At 37.9% G+C, this 20837-nt stretch overlaps 1 protein-coding gene across 1 annotated transcript; it reads right to left on the bottom strand.

Moving 5' to 3' along the window:
* Nucleotides 1-2684: 2684 nt before the first annotated feature.
* Nucleotides 2685-18916, bottom strand: LOC143847270 (long chain base biosynthesis protein 2a). The gene is made up of 12 exons (XM_077356048.1): nt 18489-18916; nt 18322-18387; nt 13135-13223; nt 11957-12102; nt 11753-11877; nt 10919-11012; nt 10529-10692; nt 6835-6996; nt 5467-5593; nt 5202-5368; nt 3343-3450; nt 2685-2975 (listed from the first exon to the last, which is right to left on the bottom strand). The coding sequence occupies exons 1-12, from the start codon at nt 18612-18614 to the stop codon at nt 2883-2885; spliced, it is 1467 nt and encodes a 488-aa protein (XP_077212163.1). The 5' UTR covers nt 18615-18916; the 3' UTR covers nt 2685-2882.
* Between the last annotated feature and the right edge of the window lie 1921 nt (nt 18917-20837).

The raw sequence follows: 20837 nt of genomic DNA, 5'->3' as shown, positions 1-20837 counted from the left end.
GGTACGGCCCACTTTTTATTGATGATCCAAAACACTTTTTATTGATGATCCAAACCGTTCATCTGTTTGGGCACAACGTAGATAGGGGTTGCCCCAAAAATCATTTCCATAGGATGATCCTAACCCTCCGATCTGTAGAAGATTCCATAAATGGTTTTTGAAAATCTCCATATTCAGATCAGTTCAGATCGGAGGGTTAGGATCATCCAATGGAAATGATTTTTGGGGCACAACCTATTTACATTGTGCCCAAACAGATGAACGGTTTGGATCATCTCAAAAAGTGGGCCGTACCTCCTTTTTGAGACTTCACGTGTTTTCACGGCCACCCATCATCATATAAATTCTCAGTTTTTAGATATTGGAAGGATCTACTGACTAGATCTTGAGGTGCACTTAAATATGTTTTGGGAACTCCTAGCATTAGTTGTAACTTGTAAGTCTAGTTTTCTCTTCAGTTTGGAGGTAAGGAGTTATTCCTTCTCTTGTAATTCTTTTTACATATTACATATTAAACCCGGAAGGGTGTGGCTCTTTGGCATAAAGTCATGGGTTTGCTCCCCAGTGACGCGTTCGAATCCCCCTTGTTTACCTGATGCGCGTGGTCTCCGGGTGCCTGCGCGCATCCCTAGGGACTAGTCCCGCCCTTCAAAGTGGGGTGGGGATACCCCGAAGGGTGTAATTCTTTTTCTTGTAATTCTTTTTACATATTACATATTAAACCCCGAAGGGTGTGGCTCTTTGGCATAAAGTCATGGGTTTGCTCCCCAGTGACGCGTTCGAATCCCCCTTGTTTACCTGATGCGCGTGGTCTCCGGGTGCCTGCGCGCATCCCTAGGGACTAGTCCCGCCCTTCAAAGTGGGGTGGGGATACCCTATGGTACCAAAAAACAAAAAAAAAATAAATTAAGGTTCACACCTGGGTTCCTAGATAAATTCCGGCCTAAAAATATGAATGGTTTGAATCTTGAATCAAGGTATGCCTCAAGAGTATAATTTCAATATGTGTGCAGGAACACACGGGCATCATGCAATAACTCAAATAAAACAAGGTATAAAATAGAGTGCAAAATTTTTTAGTGTCAATTGAGGAATCATTCTAGAGCTGATGGAACTCGTTAGGGCCTTGAAACATATCACATATGAGGCTGAGTCCCACCTAGTCCCATACATGCGTAGGCCCCCTCCCAGGACTGTATAATTTCTAAGAATTCGTGGATCTTCTTCCACTCAAAGCTACTTAATTGAACCCCCGCCCTCTTTCTCACCACTTCAAAAACTCTTGTGAAATTGAGTAAGGTTAGAAACGTTTGCCTTACTTTCCCAAAAAATGATTGTGTAAGTATATACCTAACAATAACAGATGGAGGGAAATGTATTATTCTCTGCAGTGGATGGCCATGGCAAGGCAAACTCTTTGTAAAATTTTGGAGTTGGAAAACCCACTCCAGTTTGGATTGCTCGAAAAATATTTCTAGATGAAGATTTTAGGGATATCATTATAAATTAAAGGCCCCTGTAAATAAAACTTGAACTGTGGTGGTTCAAGTCACCTTTTTTCATATCCAATCAAACACTGGAAAAGCATGAAATTTCAAAAAAGTAAGAACTGATCCAGAAAATTCCGGCAATCCAAACAGGGCAGCATGAAATTTTGAAAAAGTAAGAACTTTTCAGAAGATTCCTGCAATCCAAACCGGGCCTAAAGTTTTGTTCGTGTTCTTCAGTGTGTCTCATTCTCTGACATTCGGAACAGGCGATGTCTTTTGATCAGAATCGCTTGGAGGGACTCCGCTTCACTGAGGCCCGGTTTGGATTGCAAGAATTTTTTGGAAAGGAAAAATATTTTTAAAATTTCCTACTTTTTTTTACACAAGGAAAACAAGACATGAACTAACCCTATTCAAATTTTATTTAGAGGGACCTCCAATTTCTGATGATATCCCTCTAAATTAATCCTAATAATATTATTTCCCTCTAACTGGAGGGGAAAAATTCTCCCAACAGAAAAAAAATATTCATGAGAACTGCTTTTCTTCCAATCCAAACAGGGCCTGAGAATTCCTGCAATTCAAATTTTCCGTTTGATTGCCGGAATTTTTTTCGTTCTTGGGATTTTTGTGGAACAAAAAACTTCCTGAGAGATTGGTGGGAAAAAGAACTCCCTGAAAGTATCTCGGAAATTCCACAAAAGTCCCAAGAATCAAAAAATTTCCGGCAACCCAACGTAGAGAAACAGGTGAACGATTGGGGCTTTTGTCATTCTTTGCACAGGAAAAAAGTGCAAAGGTGCTGCCGAGAATGGTTAATGAACACAACTTTATACATGTTATCTATCATGCAAAGTTTCTCTTCATCTTGATCTTCAAAGGCAGTTTGGTACTGCAGAGCACTGCTCTCTGGCTCTCTGCCCATTTTTAAGAGATAGAAGAAGCCCATGAAAGATCGGCAGCTCCAATCGTTTCAGGGGTGGGTCCCACAATTTTACTTTCAATGAAAATGGAAAGTACCTTCCTTTTCCTCTTGATATTTCTCTATATGATCAACTTCTGATCTGTTTCTCATTGCTTGAATAGAGTAGTTTCTTGTAATCACAGATATTCAACATTCATGGCAAAAAAATTCTCGTAATTTACCACATCTGTTATAGGGGCATGATAAAGGCAACCAATGACGTCGGAAAGGAAAGAAAACTATCAGAGCATAGATTACAAATTACAGTAGAAACTGTACATCATGCTAATAAAAATCATAAGAGTAAAAACAGACACCCAAAAATAAGTTTCAGATACTCCCAGTTTCCAAGAGTACAATAACATACGGAGGGATTTACCAGTAGTAGATCTAAAGCATGTGAGGAATTGTCTCTCTGCCAAAATGTTTTACTCCAGCTTCTCCCTCACTTCATCCTGGTGCTTCTGAGGCTCAGCTGGGAAGTATTTTATGCCAACAAGGTCGCCCACTCTGCTGATGACCTGACAGATCCAAGCAAGAAAATAGTAACAGAAAAATCAATCAGTTTAACTAAATGAGAACCCACTAATATCTGAAAATGGAACGAGAATGCCTAAAAAGTGGGCAAATCAAAGTAAAAAGGACATTTTTCATTTACTAGCATTGTTTGGTTGCCATTTACTATTCACAAGACAGTCCTAGTCAATTGTAAATTTTCAAATGCAAGCTGTTTAGCACTGTTTTACTTTCCTCTCAAATCAGACGAAAAAGGAAAGTAAAAAAAATGAGAATCAATAATCCTTTCCTTCTACTTGTATGTTACGTGCATCCAAAACAGACCCTAATGAACCATGACGTGAAAAAAGGAGTTTTGAGAACTGGTCATACCTCCAATCCTTTAATTAAATCTTCCTTGGTATGAGAAGCAGATATGCAGATACGTGCCCTCGCCAATAGTAGTGGTGTTGCAGGGAATGCAACTGTCACCACCGCGACCTACACAAAATGGCAGCTGGTATTAGATTATGGTGGAAGATCACAAAACAATATTAGTGTTCTTACAACTGAAACCATTTGGGAAAGAAAAGCTTGCATGTGGGTCCGATATTTAAAAAAAACAAGCATTTTGCCACTAATACAAAACTCTTTATGTTATTTATAAAACAAGGTAAACTGCTTGTCAAGCTATCTCTCTCTCTCTCTCTCTCTCTCTCTCTCTCTCTCTCTATATATATATATATATATATATATATATATATATATATATATATATATATATAGAGAGAGAGAGAGAGAGAGAGAGAGAGAAAAGTGTAGCTAACTTAGCTACACGTATGTGTAGCTAACTTAGCTACACGTATGTGTAGCGCTAACTTAGCTACACCCACGGCTTAAAATACAGTGGGCCCCACATTGTTTGGGTGATGCAAACCATTCATTTGATGGGCCCTCACATAGATAGGGTATATATATATATATATATATATATAGAGAGAGAGAGAGAGAGAGAAAAGTGTAGCTAACTTAGCTACACCGACGGCTTAAAATACAGTGGGCCCCACATTGTTTGGGTGATGCAAACCATTCATTTGATGGGCCCTCACATAGATAGGGTGTGCCCAAAAAATCAGCTCCATAGGATCATCGCAACCCTACGATTTGTGGAGGCAAAAATGGACGTGTAAAAACCTTCACAAATCTGTCCATTTTTTCCTCCATAGTTTGAAGGGTTGAGATCATCCAATGGAGCTGATTTTTTGGGCACACCCTATCAATGTGAGGTCCTATCAAATGAATGGTTTGGATCACCCAAATAATGTGGGCCCACTGTATTTTAAGCCGTCGGTGTAGCTAAGTTAGCTACACGTATGTGTAGCTTCACTTAACTCATGGTGAGCTAGCTTGCCCAATCACATGGGTCCCACATTTTGGGGAGTGATCCAAACCATTCATTTGCAAGGCCTTATCATAGATAGGGGGTGTACCAAAAATCAGCTCCATAGCATCATCCTAACCCCTCCATTTGTGGAGGACAAAAATGGGGCAGATTTGTGTCTGTCCATTTTTGTCCTCCACAAATGGAGGGGTTAGGATGATCCCATGGAGCTGATTTTTGGTACACCCCCCATCTATGTAAGGGACTTTCAAATGAATGGTTTGGATCACTCCCCAAAATGTGGGACCCATGTGATTGGGCAAGCTAGCTCACCATAAGTTTGGTGAGCTTAACAGTTTCCTCATATATATATATATATATATAGAGGAAAGGGATTGTACGCTCGAGTGCCCAATCACATGTGGGCCCACTTCGGTAGAATGATCCAAAGCATTCATTTGAAAGGCCCTTACATAGATGGGGTGTGTACCAAAAATCAGCTCCATAGGATCATCCTAACCCATCCATTTGTGGAGGTCAAAATGGACAGACACTGTTTGTCCACAAATCTGCCCATTTTTGCCCTCCACTTTTGGAGGGGTTAGGATGATTCAATGGAGCTGATTTTTGGTACACACCCTATCTATGATAGGGCCTTGCAAATGAATGCTTTGGATCACCACAAAAAATGTGGGACCCATGTGATTGAGCACTCGAGCGTACCATAAGCTTGGTACGCTCGAGCGTACAATCCTTTTCCTCCTATATATATATATATATATATATATATATAAACCTATTAATCCTTAACACACTTCTGGCTGTAAATACATAACTATGTTAGATGACCAGATGGAAGGCTGACACTCACATTCTGTTTAAGACACTCTCGGGAAAAAGCAGGGATTTTCGCTGGATTGTAAAGCATTATTGGCATTACAGGAGAATCATTATCACCAAGAACCTCGAATCCCATCTTGTGCAGTTCTGATCGGAAAAAATTGCTGTTCTCACGGATTCGTGACAGTTTCTGAGCCCCTGTATTGGAACTAAATGTCATAAAGTTTTCAAGCATTGAAATGAGCACACTTCAAAATTAAATATCATAAGCTATGTTAGAGAAAAACATTTCATACCTCTATTTGAACCATCCTCTCCAAGAATGACTTTAATAGCAGATATAACTTGTTGTACAGCAGGTGGTGACATGGATGTTGCATAAAGATGAGCTGGACAAGTGTACTTCAAATATTTAATAAGTTCCTGAAAATGACAAGATATGGTTGAAGCAAATCAGATCCAAAACCTGAGTATCTAACATCCTAGAACCATCCAAAGACATCCTAATACTTCTAGAAACAAAAAATAAAAGTGAAAAATGTTACTAATAACATCCCCGGAATAATCAAGCACAGCAATGCCTACTCCATAAATGCCCATTCAAATGTGCAAGACTCAAGCACACCAATGCCTACTCCACATCCAAGTGTACACGATGCAATTTGGAACCACCATAGTCCATAGATGACTTGGTCACATTAAAACTGAGTTTTCAGAAAACTAATAAAATTGCGAATGAAAAAAATGGCACATTCCATTCAGAATTCAGATGGTAATTTTTGACAAAAAAATGGCATGTTCCATTCGGAGGGTAATTTATGTCGCTTCCTGAAATGACAATATCTCCAGAATCCAGATAGCACATGTTCATGAAAAAAAAAAGAAAAAAAAAACTATTTCGGTAGAATCAAAAATTACAAATTGGTGTAACATGTCATTGATAATTGCATGGCCCTGAATTAACCTATAATATCCAATGTACAGTGCCTGGCATGATACGATAGTCGGATACCTTACTGATACTTCATGAATACTTTTATTAGCCAAATAATTGTCTTGTTTCAAACACATACCTCTCTATTTGAACTAACTATCATTTTTTTTTTGCTTGGTAGCTGTTAGTGATTACTAGCAATTATAACTTTGACCATGCGAGTCTTACGAATGATTTTTATTTTTATTTTTTTTTGGTTGGTAAGCTGGGATCGAACCCCCAACCTCACGGTGAAAGAAGTCTTTACCAGCTGAGCTAAAAAATTGATTTTAAATTTATTATTATTTTTATCGTCTAAGTTAAATCTAGTTAAGCTATATAATATTTATTTATAGTGGTTTTCCATCCTATCTCATGGCATGGGAATGGGATATTATCCGTGACTTATATTTTGAAAAAAGTTGCATCATATCTCCATTTATGTCTCCTTATCTGGGTGTGATAGGAATTAATCAGTCACACCTAAAATCAGAGTGCCACTTTCGAACAGTAAGATAATGGTTTGCTATCATCCAAGGTCCTCCAATAAGAAACCCCTATTTTTCAACTTTAATTCTATTTTTCTAAAGAAAAAAATGAATGATGTGGGGTGGTGCACATCAAATACTACTTCCCAATATGCACTATTCTAAACATAAAAATAAAATAAAGTGCACAAGAATAAATTGACCTTGGATCCTGCAATGTACCCTCCACATGATCCAAAAGATTTTGTAAAAGTTCCCATCATAATATCGACATCAGCAGTATCCACTCCCAGGAGCTCACAAACACCTCTTCCTGTTTTTCCAATTGCTCCAATGCTGTGGGCCTCATCTAAATAAGTGTATGCCTTTTTCAAAAAGAGAAACAAAATGAGAAAAACAAAGAAACCCAAAATTCCCTCAGAACATTTATCAGTTTGAAAATTGAGAGAACATCACTATAGACCAACAATAGGTAACATAGATATGAGTGAAGCATGGCCACAAGAAAAAGCCTATGAATCAACCATTTCAAATATCAGACAAAAGAAGAAAAATATCTAAATGAATATATATTTTGGAAAATAAAAGTGGCTACATGAGGTTTGACAAAGAAGAAAATTGCTTCAGAGACCAAACAGCTATAAAACAATAAGCTTGCCACATTAGACATCACTAAAAACTGCAAAAATATCACTCCATTTTATATGCCTTACTAAGCACTTGCATTGTAGACCAACATTCCTAAGTCGTAGACAAGTGATTGAGATCTTGATACATATATTAAAAGGACAAACCGTGCACATTACTATATGAGTAGGTATAGCCAGTGTTTCGAAACTCGGACTCGGACAAAAACTCGGCCAACGTAAAAGGAAGTCAGCTCGTGCTAGCCAAAGATTAATGCAGTCAATTTTTCATTAACTAGGGCGAGTCAAAGAGGCTCTGGTTGACTTGTTAGGGAAAACGCAGACACGGATGAGAACTCAACCAAGGTAAAACGGAGTCGACTCAGCTAGTCGATGATTGACTTGGGGAGTTTTTAACAGTGGGTATAGCCCAAAACAACAAATCATAAGTCAACATGGAGATTAATTGATTAGCATATGTGAAATGGTCAGATAGGCACTGGAAGTGGCACCTTACCCTATGTTTCAGGACTAGTTATCTTTCCATTAAAATAAGATCACTGCCAGTAGCCATTGCAGATAGACCACAAATCTATAAGAAGTTAGTTCACCTTCTTCCCCGGAGGAAAATCATGTAATTGGAAATTTGAGAAACATTTTAAAGGCCGCAAGTAAATTGTGTAAAACCATGCACCTTTAAAATGGTTTCAGGTCAAAGGGCACTGGCAGGTGCATCAACAAAAGTTACATCAACACTGGGTGGCTTTATATGCAACCTATAAGAGCTTGATTAGAACCAATCATGTGCACGGAAAGAGAGAAATCCCTACCATCTTTACTCCAAAAAATGGGAGGTCAGCAATCGTTTATATATATATATATATATGAGAAAACGGTTCCTACACATATGTGTAGAGAGTTCTCTACACACTAGCTTAAAATACAGTGGGGGCCCACATTGTTTGGGTGATCCAAGCCATCCATTTTAAAGGCCCTCACATAGATAGGGTGTCCACAAAAAATCAGATCCATAGGATCATCCCAACCCTACGATTTGTGGAGGTAAAATGGATGTCTTTAAACCTTCACAAATTATTTCATTTTTTGCCTCCAAAGTTCGAATGGTTAGGATGATCCTATGGATCTGATTTTTAGTGGACACCCTATCTATGAGAGGGCCTTAAAAATGAATGGTTTGGATCACCCAAATAATGTGGCCCCCACTGTATTTTAAGCTAGTGTGTAGATAACTTATCTACACATGTGTGTAGGAACCGTTTTCTCTCTCTCTCTCTCTCTCTCTCTCTCTCTCTCTCTCTCTCTCTCTCTATATATATATATATATATATATATATATATATATATATATATATATATATATATATATATATATATGAGGAAATGGTTTGTGAGCAGATGCTCATATAAGCTTATCTGAGCAGAGCTCACAAACCATAGGGGGGGCCACATTTTTGGGAGATCTTAAGCATTCACTTGGAAGGCCCTTCCATGCATAGGGTGTGCACCGAAAATCAGCCCTATTGGATCATCCTAACCCTGCCATTTGTGGAGGGGGAAAATGGGCAGAAACATGGACACACAGTGTCTGCCCATTTTCCCCTCCACCTCTGATTGGGTTAGGATGATCCTATAGGCCTGATTTTTGGAACACACCCTACAAATGAATGCTTTGGATCCCCCAAAAAATGTGGCCCCCCTATTGTTTGTGAGCTCTGCTCAGATAAGCTTATCTGACCAGCTGCTCAAAAACCATTTCCTCTCTCTCTCTCTCTCTCTCTCTCTCTCTCTCTCTATATATATATATATATATATATATATATATATGTGTGTGTGTGTGTGTGTGTGTGTGTGAAGAAAGTGTTCCTGTGCTGCAGCGCAGGGAGCCCCCTGCGCTTTAGTGGCTTATAAAGCCTCCCATTCGTCACTTTTTGTGGACCCGCAAAGGTGGACCCGCCTTACGAACCAAAGGGAGGCTTTGTAAGCCACTAAAGCGCAGGGAAGCTCCCTGCGCTGCAGCGCAGGAACACCTCTCTCTCTCTCTCTCTCTCTCTCTCTCTCTATATATATATATATATATATATATATATATATATATATATATTTTGCAACAATAGAACATTAGTCGTATCCATCAGTTAAGAACTCAGCTGTCTTCCATATTCATAATCATACTATAGTGTACCTACACTAGTACCTTTTATTTTTTAATGGTACCTACACTAGTACTTTGATCTAAAATATTTACTATCTGAATATCAAAAAGGGCGTACATCTAGCCCTCTTCAGACCTCGCAATGGCGGGAGCCTCGTGCACTAGACTGCCTTTTTTAATATCAAAATAAACAGATCATTTTATGTGATGCTTAACAGCACATCTCCATGTCCATACTGCAGTTCAATATATGCATTTCATACTTTGATTTATCTCAAAGAAGGTATTAAACCCTTCAAGCTCAATCACAGTCAGGACTGATGTTGTGTGACTTGCAATTACAGTCTTTTGCCAATCCTTTTATGAAGTTACAAGTTACCTTTATGAGATATTCAGTTATTATGCCAACTCTGTGTTTTCACGCGTTTATGCACAAAAGGAATTAGAGACTACATATATTATGCAGTTTTGTAGATTTTCATATACATAGAATGTTTCTCTCTTTCTCTCTTTCCATGAGTTCGTGCTGGGGTGGCCTTATAATTAATCGTGATGTTAAGGACATAACTGTCAAAAATCTGTCATAATTTTTGTAAAGATTTTATAGGTAGGTATCGGTTACATTATCAAGGTCATTCTGAATATGCAAAGAAACATACATATATACCATAAAAACCTCCACTCAAGGAACATTTGCAAAGGAAAAGATTTTCATAGCTTCTTATACCTTGAATCATAACGCAACATTTAGAAAGTTGAACCTGTAACAAAGTGTAATTCATAACATTATCAATTAATCATACTACTAAAGACTATTATATAATTAATCATGATGTTTAAACAAAGAAGTATCAAAAACCTGTTATAGCTTATAAGTTTTGTTAATTTTTAAGAGGTAGGCAACTAAAAGTTTTGTCAAGGCCAATCTGAAGATGAAAAGAAACATCGATATAGAAACATAAAAATTATCACGCCAGAAACATATGCAGAGTAAAAATTCCAAAACAGTCTATAATTATATAAAATCATTAAATTTCAAGTGCTAAAAAGTTTCAACAAAAAGGACAATAGAAAGTGACCGTATTGAATTGGTACAACCTTATATTTCTTGCAGACTGCAATTATCTCAGGGAGTTTGCAAATTTCCCCTTCCATACTGTAGATTCCTTCAACGAAAACTATTATCTTTTTCCAAGGTCTATGCGTGCGAGGCTGTCCATCAGCAATCTGTTCTCTCAGCACTTCCTCCAAGTGAGATGGTGCTAAGAGCAAGAAACAATTTTGTTAGGAGGCTGCATTCTTGCAGATGTTCGTGAGATAAAAGCTTTCTTGAAATCCACATCTTCTAGAAGTTTGTGGGATAGAAGTTTGCTGGGATGCTAAGGTCTTGTAAGAGTTTGTGAGATGGATAAGAATAAATTATTAAAAGGCTACATTCTTGTAACTTTGAAGTTGGCATCAACAGTGCATCTGAAGTATTAAACTCACTATTATGTTGAAAAACCCGAACTGTGGCTCCCGATCCTCGAGCGCCATTGACAATAGAGTTGTGGTTCAAAGAATCACTAATTATCAAACCACCCTGTATATGACCATGATAAGCAAATGTTCATTGTTATAAATGCTAATCAGGTTATTATAAAAAAGAAGAAGATGGGTTTGGTGTCCCACGAGGAAAGACTGCCTCCCACCACCCAGAACCATTATATATGTAGCACAGCAGTCAGATGATCTGGAATGTCCAACTGTTGGGACAAAATGCATGTACCATGGTGCATAAGATCACAGTGATGGGACAGTTAAAACTTACAACCTTATCAATTATTGCACCTTGGCCCATCCGACGTATGGCTAACTATGTGATTGGTTAATTACCAGAAACAATGGATGCATGGATTTTATAATCCAGGATTGTAAAATCACAAATTTTACAAGCTAAAATCTGGATTTTATAAGAAAAAACCTAGAGTTTAAATGCGAAAACCTGGATTTTAAATGCGTAAATAAGGTGTGTTAACACTCAATCTAGCAAAATCTAGGTTTTAGCTTATAAAATCCAAGATTTTACAATCCTAGATTATAAAATCCATCTATCCAAATGGCCCTTAATGTTTAATTAGGTACTTGGCGTAAATTTCTTATGTAGGTATTACATGTTGCTGATGATTAACCAGGTACCAAGGTGGCGCAAACCAGATGACTGGTTAACCACCAGCAACATGTACACAATTTGCAGCATCCTCCCAGACCATCTTTCCTTTCTCATAATAAAAAACCAATGACTATAAAGGAAACCATTCTATTTTCAGCAACTTGACAAACCTTCCCGATCAAAGCTGGAATGATAGCGGAGTTTGTCACATATCCCATACCAAAACATACAGCAGATGGCTTCCCGACAAATTTAGCAACAGCCTCCTCCAATTCCACATGCAACGTAGTAGTGCCTAATGCCATAACAACATTAGCTGAATACGTGAAGAGCAAGATTGTCGACAATGGAATTTGTTATCACAATATACGTACCACCATCTACACGACTACAGCAGGTACTTGGTGAAAATTTCTTCAAAGATTCAATTACACGGGGTGTACAATATTCATCCGCTGCCGCAAACCCAAGGTAGTTGTATGATCCTAAGTTCAAGCACTTATTTACCTTTGTGGTTCGTCTACGTCAAAAGAAATCAGTTGGATAACATCCTCAACACATTCCAGGTTTGATAAAATATTTTATTCAGAAACATACGAGACAAATAAATGGGGAGGATGTCATTAATAAATAAAAATCACTAGAAGAATATCATCTAGAATGTCAAGATATAGTACCTGATGTATTATCTCCCATATGATTTATATGTAGACTAACCCAACTAGTGTCATTATATTTTTTATTTTATTTTTTTTTTTTTTTTGAATGGTAAAAACTTTTACTCAACTAGTGTCATTATTAGACTTAGTTAATTTGAGACCGTAGATTCTTTCACCTTCTTCATGGAAATTTTCTAAAGGATTCATTAGCCGACCCCAACTAATTTGGGACAAAGGCTTAGTTGAGTTGAGTTGATTTATAATATCATAATTACACTTTAAGTTACCAAGATAGAATTAAAAATGAAGACATTCGTAAAAAGGTGGGGGTGGCACCAATTGTGGAGAAGATGAGAGAGCGCCGCTTAAGATGGTTTGGACACATCCAACGTAGGCCTTTGGATGCTCCGGTGAGAAGAGGCGACTCGTGCAAGTTGATGGGGTAAAAAGAGGTAGGGGCAGATCGAAAACAACTTGAGTAGAAACAATGAGGAAAGACTTGATAGCTAGGAACATAACAGAGAACATGACCTTGGATAGGATAGAATGGAAGAAAATGATTCACGCAGACGAACCCAACTAGAGCCCTGATTAGAGCAGGGTAGATTCCTTTCACCTTCTTCATGAAATTTTTCTAAAGGATTCATTTAGCCGACCCCAACTAGTTAGGGACAAAGGCTTTGTTGAGCTGAGTTGAGTTGAGAATTACACTTTAAGTTACCAAAACAATTGTTTAAGCAGTAAAAAGGGAAGTCATTAGAAGTAAGAGGATATTACTAAGACAATTGTTTAAGCAATAAAAAGGCAAGCCATTAAAAGTAAGAGGATAATCAAGAGTCAAAAGCCAAATGACTCAAAAGAAAATAAATTCCAAAACAAATGGGAAAACTCACAATAGTGTCTTGTTATTGTCATTAGAGTAACGCTCTACCACATCAATCCAAGCATCAGGTGCACTTGATATTGGTCTTCCAAAACAGTCCTGCCAAAAATTGAGAGCAAAATTGGAGTATTAAATAAAATTTGTTATTAACATCTTAGAAGTAACACCTCAGAACCTTGTATGGAAAAGATGGTAGCAAAATACGAGGACCTTTATGTGTACTGTGTACATTATTTGTGTGCATTATAATCACCCATTATCTACGGAAAAGGTAGAGCTTAGTTCCAGCAGTAATTGAACAGCCCTAGGGAAGCACTAAATAAATTGATTGATACAGTTAAGGCAAAGAAAAAAAAGCCATTATTAGCTTACTTGAAAAGTAAATGTGATTCCTATGAGAAATGGAATTAGCCCTTAACCTTTCAACACTCCCCTTAACTTTAAAGAGTACATGTCAAATCTCCATATCTGTATATTCAGTATTTTAACATGGTCATGGTAGCACTTTCGTGAGAATGTAAGCAACCTAGTTTTTCTGGCCACTCGTAGAAAATTTTGGCCCTCCCTCCATTTCTGATATTCCCATCTCTGTGCTTGCTGACAATCTCTAAAGCTCTCGCTTGCCATCAAGGTTTTAAATTTTGCTTTCAGTTTCGGTCATCCCGGAAACGGAAATTTTTCGGTTTCGGTTAGAAATTTTGGTGAAGAACTTGAAAAATCACAGAAACATATGGAAACATAATCAAGAATTTTAAGACGAAACTTTCGGAAATGCTAGAATAAGCATAAATACATACTTAGAAACCATCACATAAGAATCACAGCCATCCATAACGGTTTTACAATATCAAACACCTTGTGACATGTGTTGTCGTGCATGTATGATACAGTACATATTGCATTTTACATGTAATTCATATAAAGATTTATACAAAATGCATAGACCACATTTCGCATGCAATTCATCTAAATAAAATTATATAACACATATTGATATAATACACCATTAATGCACTTAGAATTTTGGTTTTGGTATGCGTTTCAATTTCGGTATCATTTCGGTGAGGACAAAACGGAAACATTTCGGTCATTTTGTGTCGGTTTCAATGGAGATTTAAAACCATAATTGTCATCTCAAACGCCTCTGTGTTTACGAACAACCTATCATGCTCTCTCCCTCATCTCTATGTTTGTCGAAGACCTCTCATGCCCTCTCTTGCACCTGCATTTGTCGAGGACCACCAACAACCACACGCCTACATTGGCCGACGACCTTCAACACTTCCATGGTTGGCCCAAGTCTCGGTTGTACTAGTGGCATTCCCACTATCATTCACCTAGCCAGATGCTTAGATTCCCCAAAAAGCTATGCCAACAATTTTGATGACATATTTGTATTGTTCCAGTGACAACATTCCGACCTTATGTTGGTCAAATCAGGCCAAAGCTGGTTAATTCGTGCCCTCCTCATCTTTGTGCAAATGAAGAAGATAGTAGAAAACTTTTTTGGGAAATGGTAGAAAATAGAGAACCGAACAACTAATTTATTGGGGGAAATGGTTGAAAGGAAAAAAATCTCTTCACAACCAAACATGCCTTAATTATTTCTTTATACATTTTTCTCTTCAACTAATAAATTTCTGTTACCGTGGTCAGAGAGTTTGGCGAGTCTCATTGGGTGCCCGGTTGATCAATTTTCGACTACCTATCTCTATTTATCACTTGGTGAAGGAAAACCCAAAACATAGGTGTGGGGCCCAATAGTTGAGAGGGTGGAAAACAGCTTGCCTCTTGGAAGCGAGGCCTAGGATCATTGAGAGGAAGAATTACGCTTAACAAGGCAGTCCTTACAAACATATCTATTTACTTCTTGTCTGTTTTAAGATGCCCAATAACTGTAGTTAATCATATTGAGCATATTTAGAGAAACATCTTATGAGGTGGGTCTGATGAAAAAAGGAAAATTCATCTTGTTAGTTGGGTTCAAGTTTGCAAACCGATTAAGGCTGGAGAATTGGACATTAGAAGATTGAGAAGTGTGAACAATGCTATTCTATGGAAATGTCTTTGGAGATTTGGGGAAGGACGATCGGAACTATGATACAAGGTGATTGAGAGCAAATATGGCTCCCTTCTTGATAGATGGATCGCCGACGATCGGTTTGGTATGGAGAGATATCTTGAAGATTAAGAAAAAGTTTGATGAGGGCATAGATTCAAAGTTTCCAAAGGTGATAGGTTCAAATCCTGGCTTGACAATTGGCGTGATAGGTTAGTTTTGGCCAGAGTGTTCCCTGATTTGTATGAAGTGGTATTAAATACGGATGTCTTTGTAAAGGATTGTTTCTAGTGGGAGGAGGGCTGGTTCTCATGGAAGATCAACTTTAGAAGGAATTTCCTTGAACGGGAATCGACGACATAGCTCGCTTGCTGAATTTATTGGGTTTGTGCTACATTAAGAAGTCTGGGGAATATTTTTCAACAAAAAAAAAACAGAAGTCCGGGGAAGAAAAGAGGGTTTGGATATGGAGTTCGACTAGGGTATTCACTATCAAATCCTTTTATCGCCACCTTGTCCCAAATTTTCTTTCCTTGCATCTAGCTAGAGGGTGGAGTATCCAACCCCAAAAAGTCTGTGCATTTGGGTGGAAATGCATTTTAGAATAAAATTCGGATGGTGGATCACCTTCGAAATCGCCAGATGCGAAACATAGATCATTGTGCTTTGTGTCTAAAGGCATGAGAGACAGTGGATCATATCTTTATTCACTGTAGGTTTGCCAGAGATGGAGTCGTATTCTTGGGAGATATGGTTTATCATGGGTCTTACATAATCATTTGATAGATCTCCTCGATTGTTGGTTCTTCGACCCATGGATAAATAGGGGGAAATCTTGCAGAGAGTGGTCTTGATGGCATCCATGTGGGTTATTCGGAAGGAACGAAATGATAGAATCTTCAGAGGCTTGGTTAAAAGCTCGTATTATTCATTTATTAAAATCATTTTCCTTACTATGGATTGGGTGAAGACTCTTCCATCTTTCAGGTTTACTTCGAGCTCAGACCTATGGACAGGTTGGAGAGAGGTCCGTAATTCAGGGAAGTATAAAGAATTTCATGTCCCTGTGTGGTCCCCTCAGGATCGAGTGTTTGGATCGAGCTTGGGTGACCCGGATCCAGCGGGCATTGGAGGTATTGTCGAAGATGAAAAGAGGTTGACCAGGTGGCCTTCTCTGATCCCAATCTGACCAAGTGGGCATTCTCTGGACCCATTATGATCATGGATTGAAATGATGGGGGCTTGAGAGCCAACTTACAAGGTTTAACAATCATCGAGGAGAGGGATTTAAGTAGGCTAATTGTAGAGAGAGATTCACTCAATGTCATCAGATGATGGATGGATGGTAGACATCTCCACCCTTAGAGATTTATTGACATGATAGACGAGATCCAGGAGTGAGTGAAAAACTTCTATGTGCGCCTTTCAGCATGTGAAGAGGTCGGCGAACAGTGACGCGGCGCAAGCCGGTGTTACTAGAGCAGCCCTGGAGATCTTTGATTTCCTTCCGCATTAAGGACTCTCGATTCTTTTGTTTCTTTCCTCTTGCTTTTTTCTGCTTCTTTTCCTTGTTCCGGCCATTTTGTATTTCTTCTTTCATTATACCAAAAATATATATATATATATATATATATATATATATATATATGAGAATAGAGTTCCTAAGGGTGCCCTCATATAAGCTTATATGAGGTGGCTCTCACAAAACATAAGGGGCCCACATTGTTAGGATGATCCGAAGCATTCATTTGAAAGGCCCCATCATAGATAGGTTGTGTACAAAAAATCAGCTCCATTAGATCGTCCTAACCCCTCCAAAAGTGGGGGCAAAAATGGATAGACACGTTTTGTCCACAAATCTGCCCATTTTCGCCCCCACTTTTGGAGGGGTTAGGATGATCCAATGGAGCTGATTTTTTGTACACACCCCATCTATGATGGGGCCTTTCAAATGAATGCTTCGGATCATCCTAACAATGTGGGCCCCTTATGTTTTGTGAGAGCCACCTCATATAAGCTATATGAGGGCACCCTTAGGAACTCTATTCTCTCTCTCTCTCTCTCTCTCTCTCTCTCTCTCTCTCTCTCTCTCTCTCTCTCTCTCTGTGTGTATATATATATATATATATATATATATATATATATATATATATATATATATATATATATAACTTTTCAACTCTCTCAAAAAGTTAGAATTGACATTTGCTATTTTGGTGTAATGGGTAAATTAGTTTCATCATTCATAAAAGTCACGAATCCACCTTGTAAAGAATAAGAACATTTAAGTTTGCCTAGATCAAAATCTCATGATTTCTGGCACTCTAGTGTCCACAATCCAAGATGTAGTATGTCAATTTATAGAAATAACAATAATCATTGAGACCAAATTGGCAGCAAGACGCCAAGGGCCATGAGATTAGAGTATCCACACACCTGATGAGATTTTAGGGGATCCCTGTAGGTTTTCTAACCCAACTAAGAAGATTTTAAACATGTGTTGTTCTCTTCAGGTGTCTTTCAATCATTATTCATAGGAAGGCTAACCATGAGGCAAATTTACATACTAAAAAGGGTGTTCACACTTAATTAACCACCGGTTGTTTTTAATCTCATTTTCCTTTGATCTAATGTATCGTGATACATCTACATATTTTAGTTGCATTTTCTAACAAAATTTTCTGTTATTTATCAAAAAGTAAATTGAACCTGTCTTTGGACCATACTATTTGCAGAAGGAACTGTATTACTCACGTAATTTCCTACTCAAATCTGTTTTAAATGAGCTATTATGAATTTTAATTACAGTGACTTTCCAGCAAACTCCTTTGTTTTCACAGATGTTAGAACGCGTGCACATGAGTCTAGAGCATCTTCTCATCATTCTCAATCTAATAACAAAACTTCTGCCCTAAGTTCATTTCTCTCCGTAATTCTTTTGAAAATCTTAAAAAGAAAAAAACGTGCGGCAACTAAAACAGTAAATTTCCAGTCCTCTTTAACCCAATGGCATCGAATGTCAAGAAAAAAAGCCTAAACAATCCATGACAATAACAAAACGAATAAAAACCATGAATTTCACACAATTAAGAATATAAAAAAACCGATCGAAAAAAATAAATAAAACATTTTAATTACCTGAATACGAAGATACAAACGCCGAGTATAGAAATCCTCAAGACCTAAACAGATCGGCGCGTATCCCTATTCCAAGAAAAACAAATCTGTTCACAAATCTTATACAAATAAAGTGCAAAAAAAAAAAAATATTCTGAAGAAATCAGATCTGAAGAAAATCAAAATACCTGGAGATTGTTATTTTTCGACCAATCGAGGAATTTCCGAAACAGATCTCTGATTTGACCGAAAGCGAAGAGGAGGCCGTAGCTAAAGAGCGTGGTGAGAGCAGTGAGGTAAGGGATCGTAATCATGTCGAAATTTGAAAGATTTACCTAATTTCTTAAGGGATGGGAATCGCGATCATTCGATCGATGAAACAGATCGGATCTGGACTCGGACAATGATGGATTTTGAAAGATTTTCGGATCGGTGATTTGAGAATCTGAAGCTTTTTTTTTTCTTAGAAGCCCTAGATCGGTAGAAAGAAGAAGGAGAAAAAATGAAAGTGAAAAAAAGAGATTTTGAAAATGGAATGAGATAAAGAGGGATTCGAATGACGGAGCAGAGGCAAGGGGTGGATAATCGTCTCTTTCTATATACTTTTTATATTGGGAGATGGTTTTTTTCGCCACATTGCGGGCTAATGCGCCCCCTGGTAACGTAAATTGGCGTCAAATAACGTTAAAGAGTGGGGCGCATTATTCTACAGTGGAGCGAAAAACTAATGTACCTTTTCTTTTATCCCCGTCTAATCCCTACGGCCCTGATTGGAGATTCTCGCGCAAATTTTCCGATCAAATAATTTTTCTATAACCAGCACAACCTATTTTAATAATTGCACAAACCTAGCTGTCTTTTCTTCTTTTGGGAACCTTTTGACAGCTCTTTAAATACTAAAGATGGTTTTGTGAAAATATTAAAATATGGTTGTGTTGATATCATTTCCTATATATAATTGAATTTTTAAAAAGGAAAGGGATATATTCGCCCCTTTTTTCTTACTTGGGACAGCCCCACTGGCGTATTTATGGGCTATGACTACTCTTATAAATGGGGTGCAACTCGGGTCGGTTGGATCAGGTTGAGGCCAATCCTAGCCCAACCCCATGTAGCATTCCCCCAACCCTAATCCGACGCAACCCGAGCCTCAGGTCAAGGATAGTCAACCCTAACCCAATCCACATCTAAATCTCTCAACCCTAACCCAACCCATCTAACCTGATTTTTTCAAAATTGGATGGTGTTGGGTTCGGGTTCACCTAAGCCAAATAGAAAAAATACAAGAAAAAAACATAAACCTAAGAAAATCACAATAAAATTAGAGGACAGAGGTCGGGTTGCTAAAGCCTCAACCTTATTGCAACCCGAAATTAAATCGGGTTTACATTTACCAACCCAACCCAAGTAAATGCATCCCATATTGAGCCAAATTCGGGTTGAGCCCTACCAAAGTTGCACCCTTATTTTAAACTCGAGGGGGGTTGTACGAAGTAAGAAAAAGGGAAGAATATATCATTTCCCTTTAAAAAACAAGTTTCTTTTGTGGGCCCCAGCTAATCCTAACGGTTCAATAGTGAGTTCCATCATAGATGGGACACATTCAGAAAATCTTACTAATTTAAGGGGAAAATGATAGATGTATCGCCCCACTTTTCTTCCCCAAGCGACCCTCTTTGTTGTGTAAAAAGTGTTGTCAAAAACATGGTTTTAAATTTCAACCGAAATCTGAAATTTTTCGGTCAACAACGAAACCGAAATGACCGAAATCCGAAATTACCGAAACTTACCAAATTTTGGTCGAAATTTCAAAAAAATATTATTTTTTTATTCCTTTATAAAATTCCAGCTGAAATTTCGCCATAATTTCATCCTTTTTTTTTATTTGCAATAACTCGGGATCTAATCCTATAGAGATGATAAGTCTTTCTCCTGTAAATTTAATGGGATAGATTACTTGACAATTTAAAACAGACTTTCCACGTGCTTAAACATTATTTAACGGATGAAAATGGGAGAATTTATAATCCCTATGTTAGAATTTCGTTTCCGGGAATTTTTTATCAATCTATTTGTATATGTCGCAAATTCAAATTTGAGTAGAAAATTCACTTTATTCCTTGGTTCATTTTGGTACTTTCGGCCTAAATTTCGGCCCAAAAAAACGACATTTCGCGCATCTTTATTCTTTACCGAATTTCGGCTGAAATTTCGGTTTCGGCTAGGTCTGAAATATATGCCGAAACCGAAATTTCAAACCATGGTCGTAAATACACTGGAGGGAGGTGGCAGGGAGAATATATATATCGCTTCCCTGATTCAATGATTTAAGGATTTTTTGACTAAGTTGGGCCCACAAGACTAACGATCCAAATATTAGGCGAATGGAGAGCATAGAGAGATGTGATTAAGTAAACTTGCTAGATCAATATGATTTATATCATCCATGTTGTGGGTCCCAACATAGCTATGCCAGAGTGTAAAAACCACATCCATGTAGGGTCGATTTGGATTGACCCCTTATGGATCTTGATTGG

Source organism: Tasmannia lanceolata, unplaced genomic scaffold, assembly GCF_043159265.1.
Source record: "Tasmannia lanceolata isolate RefF3 unplaced genomic scaffold, GAP_Taslan_0.1 ptg000015l, whole genome shotgun sequence".
Lineage (NCBI taxonomy): Eukaryota > Viridiplantae > Streptophyta > Magnoliopsida > Canellales > Winteraceae > Tasmannia > Tasmannia lanceolata.
This window is presented reverse-complemented; position numbering and strand designations above follow the sequence as displayed.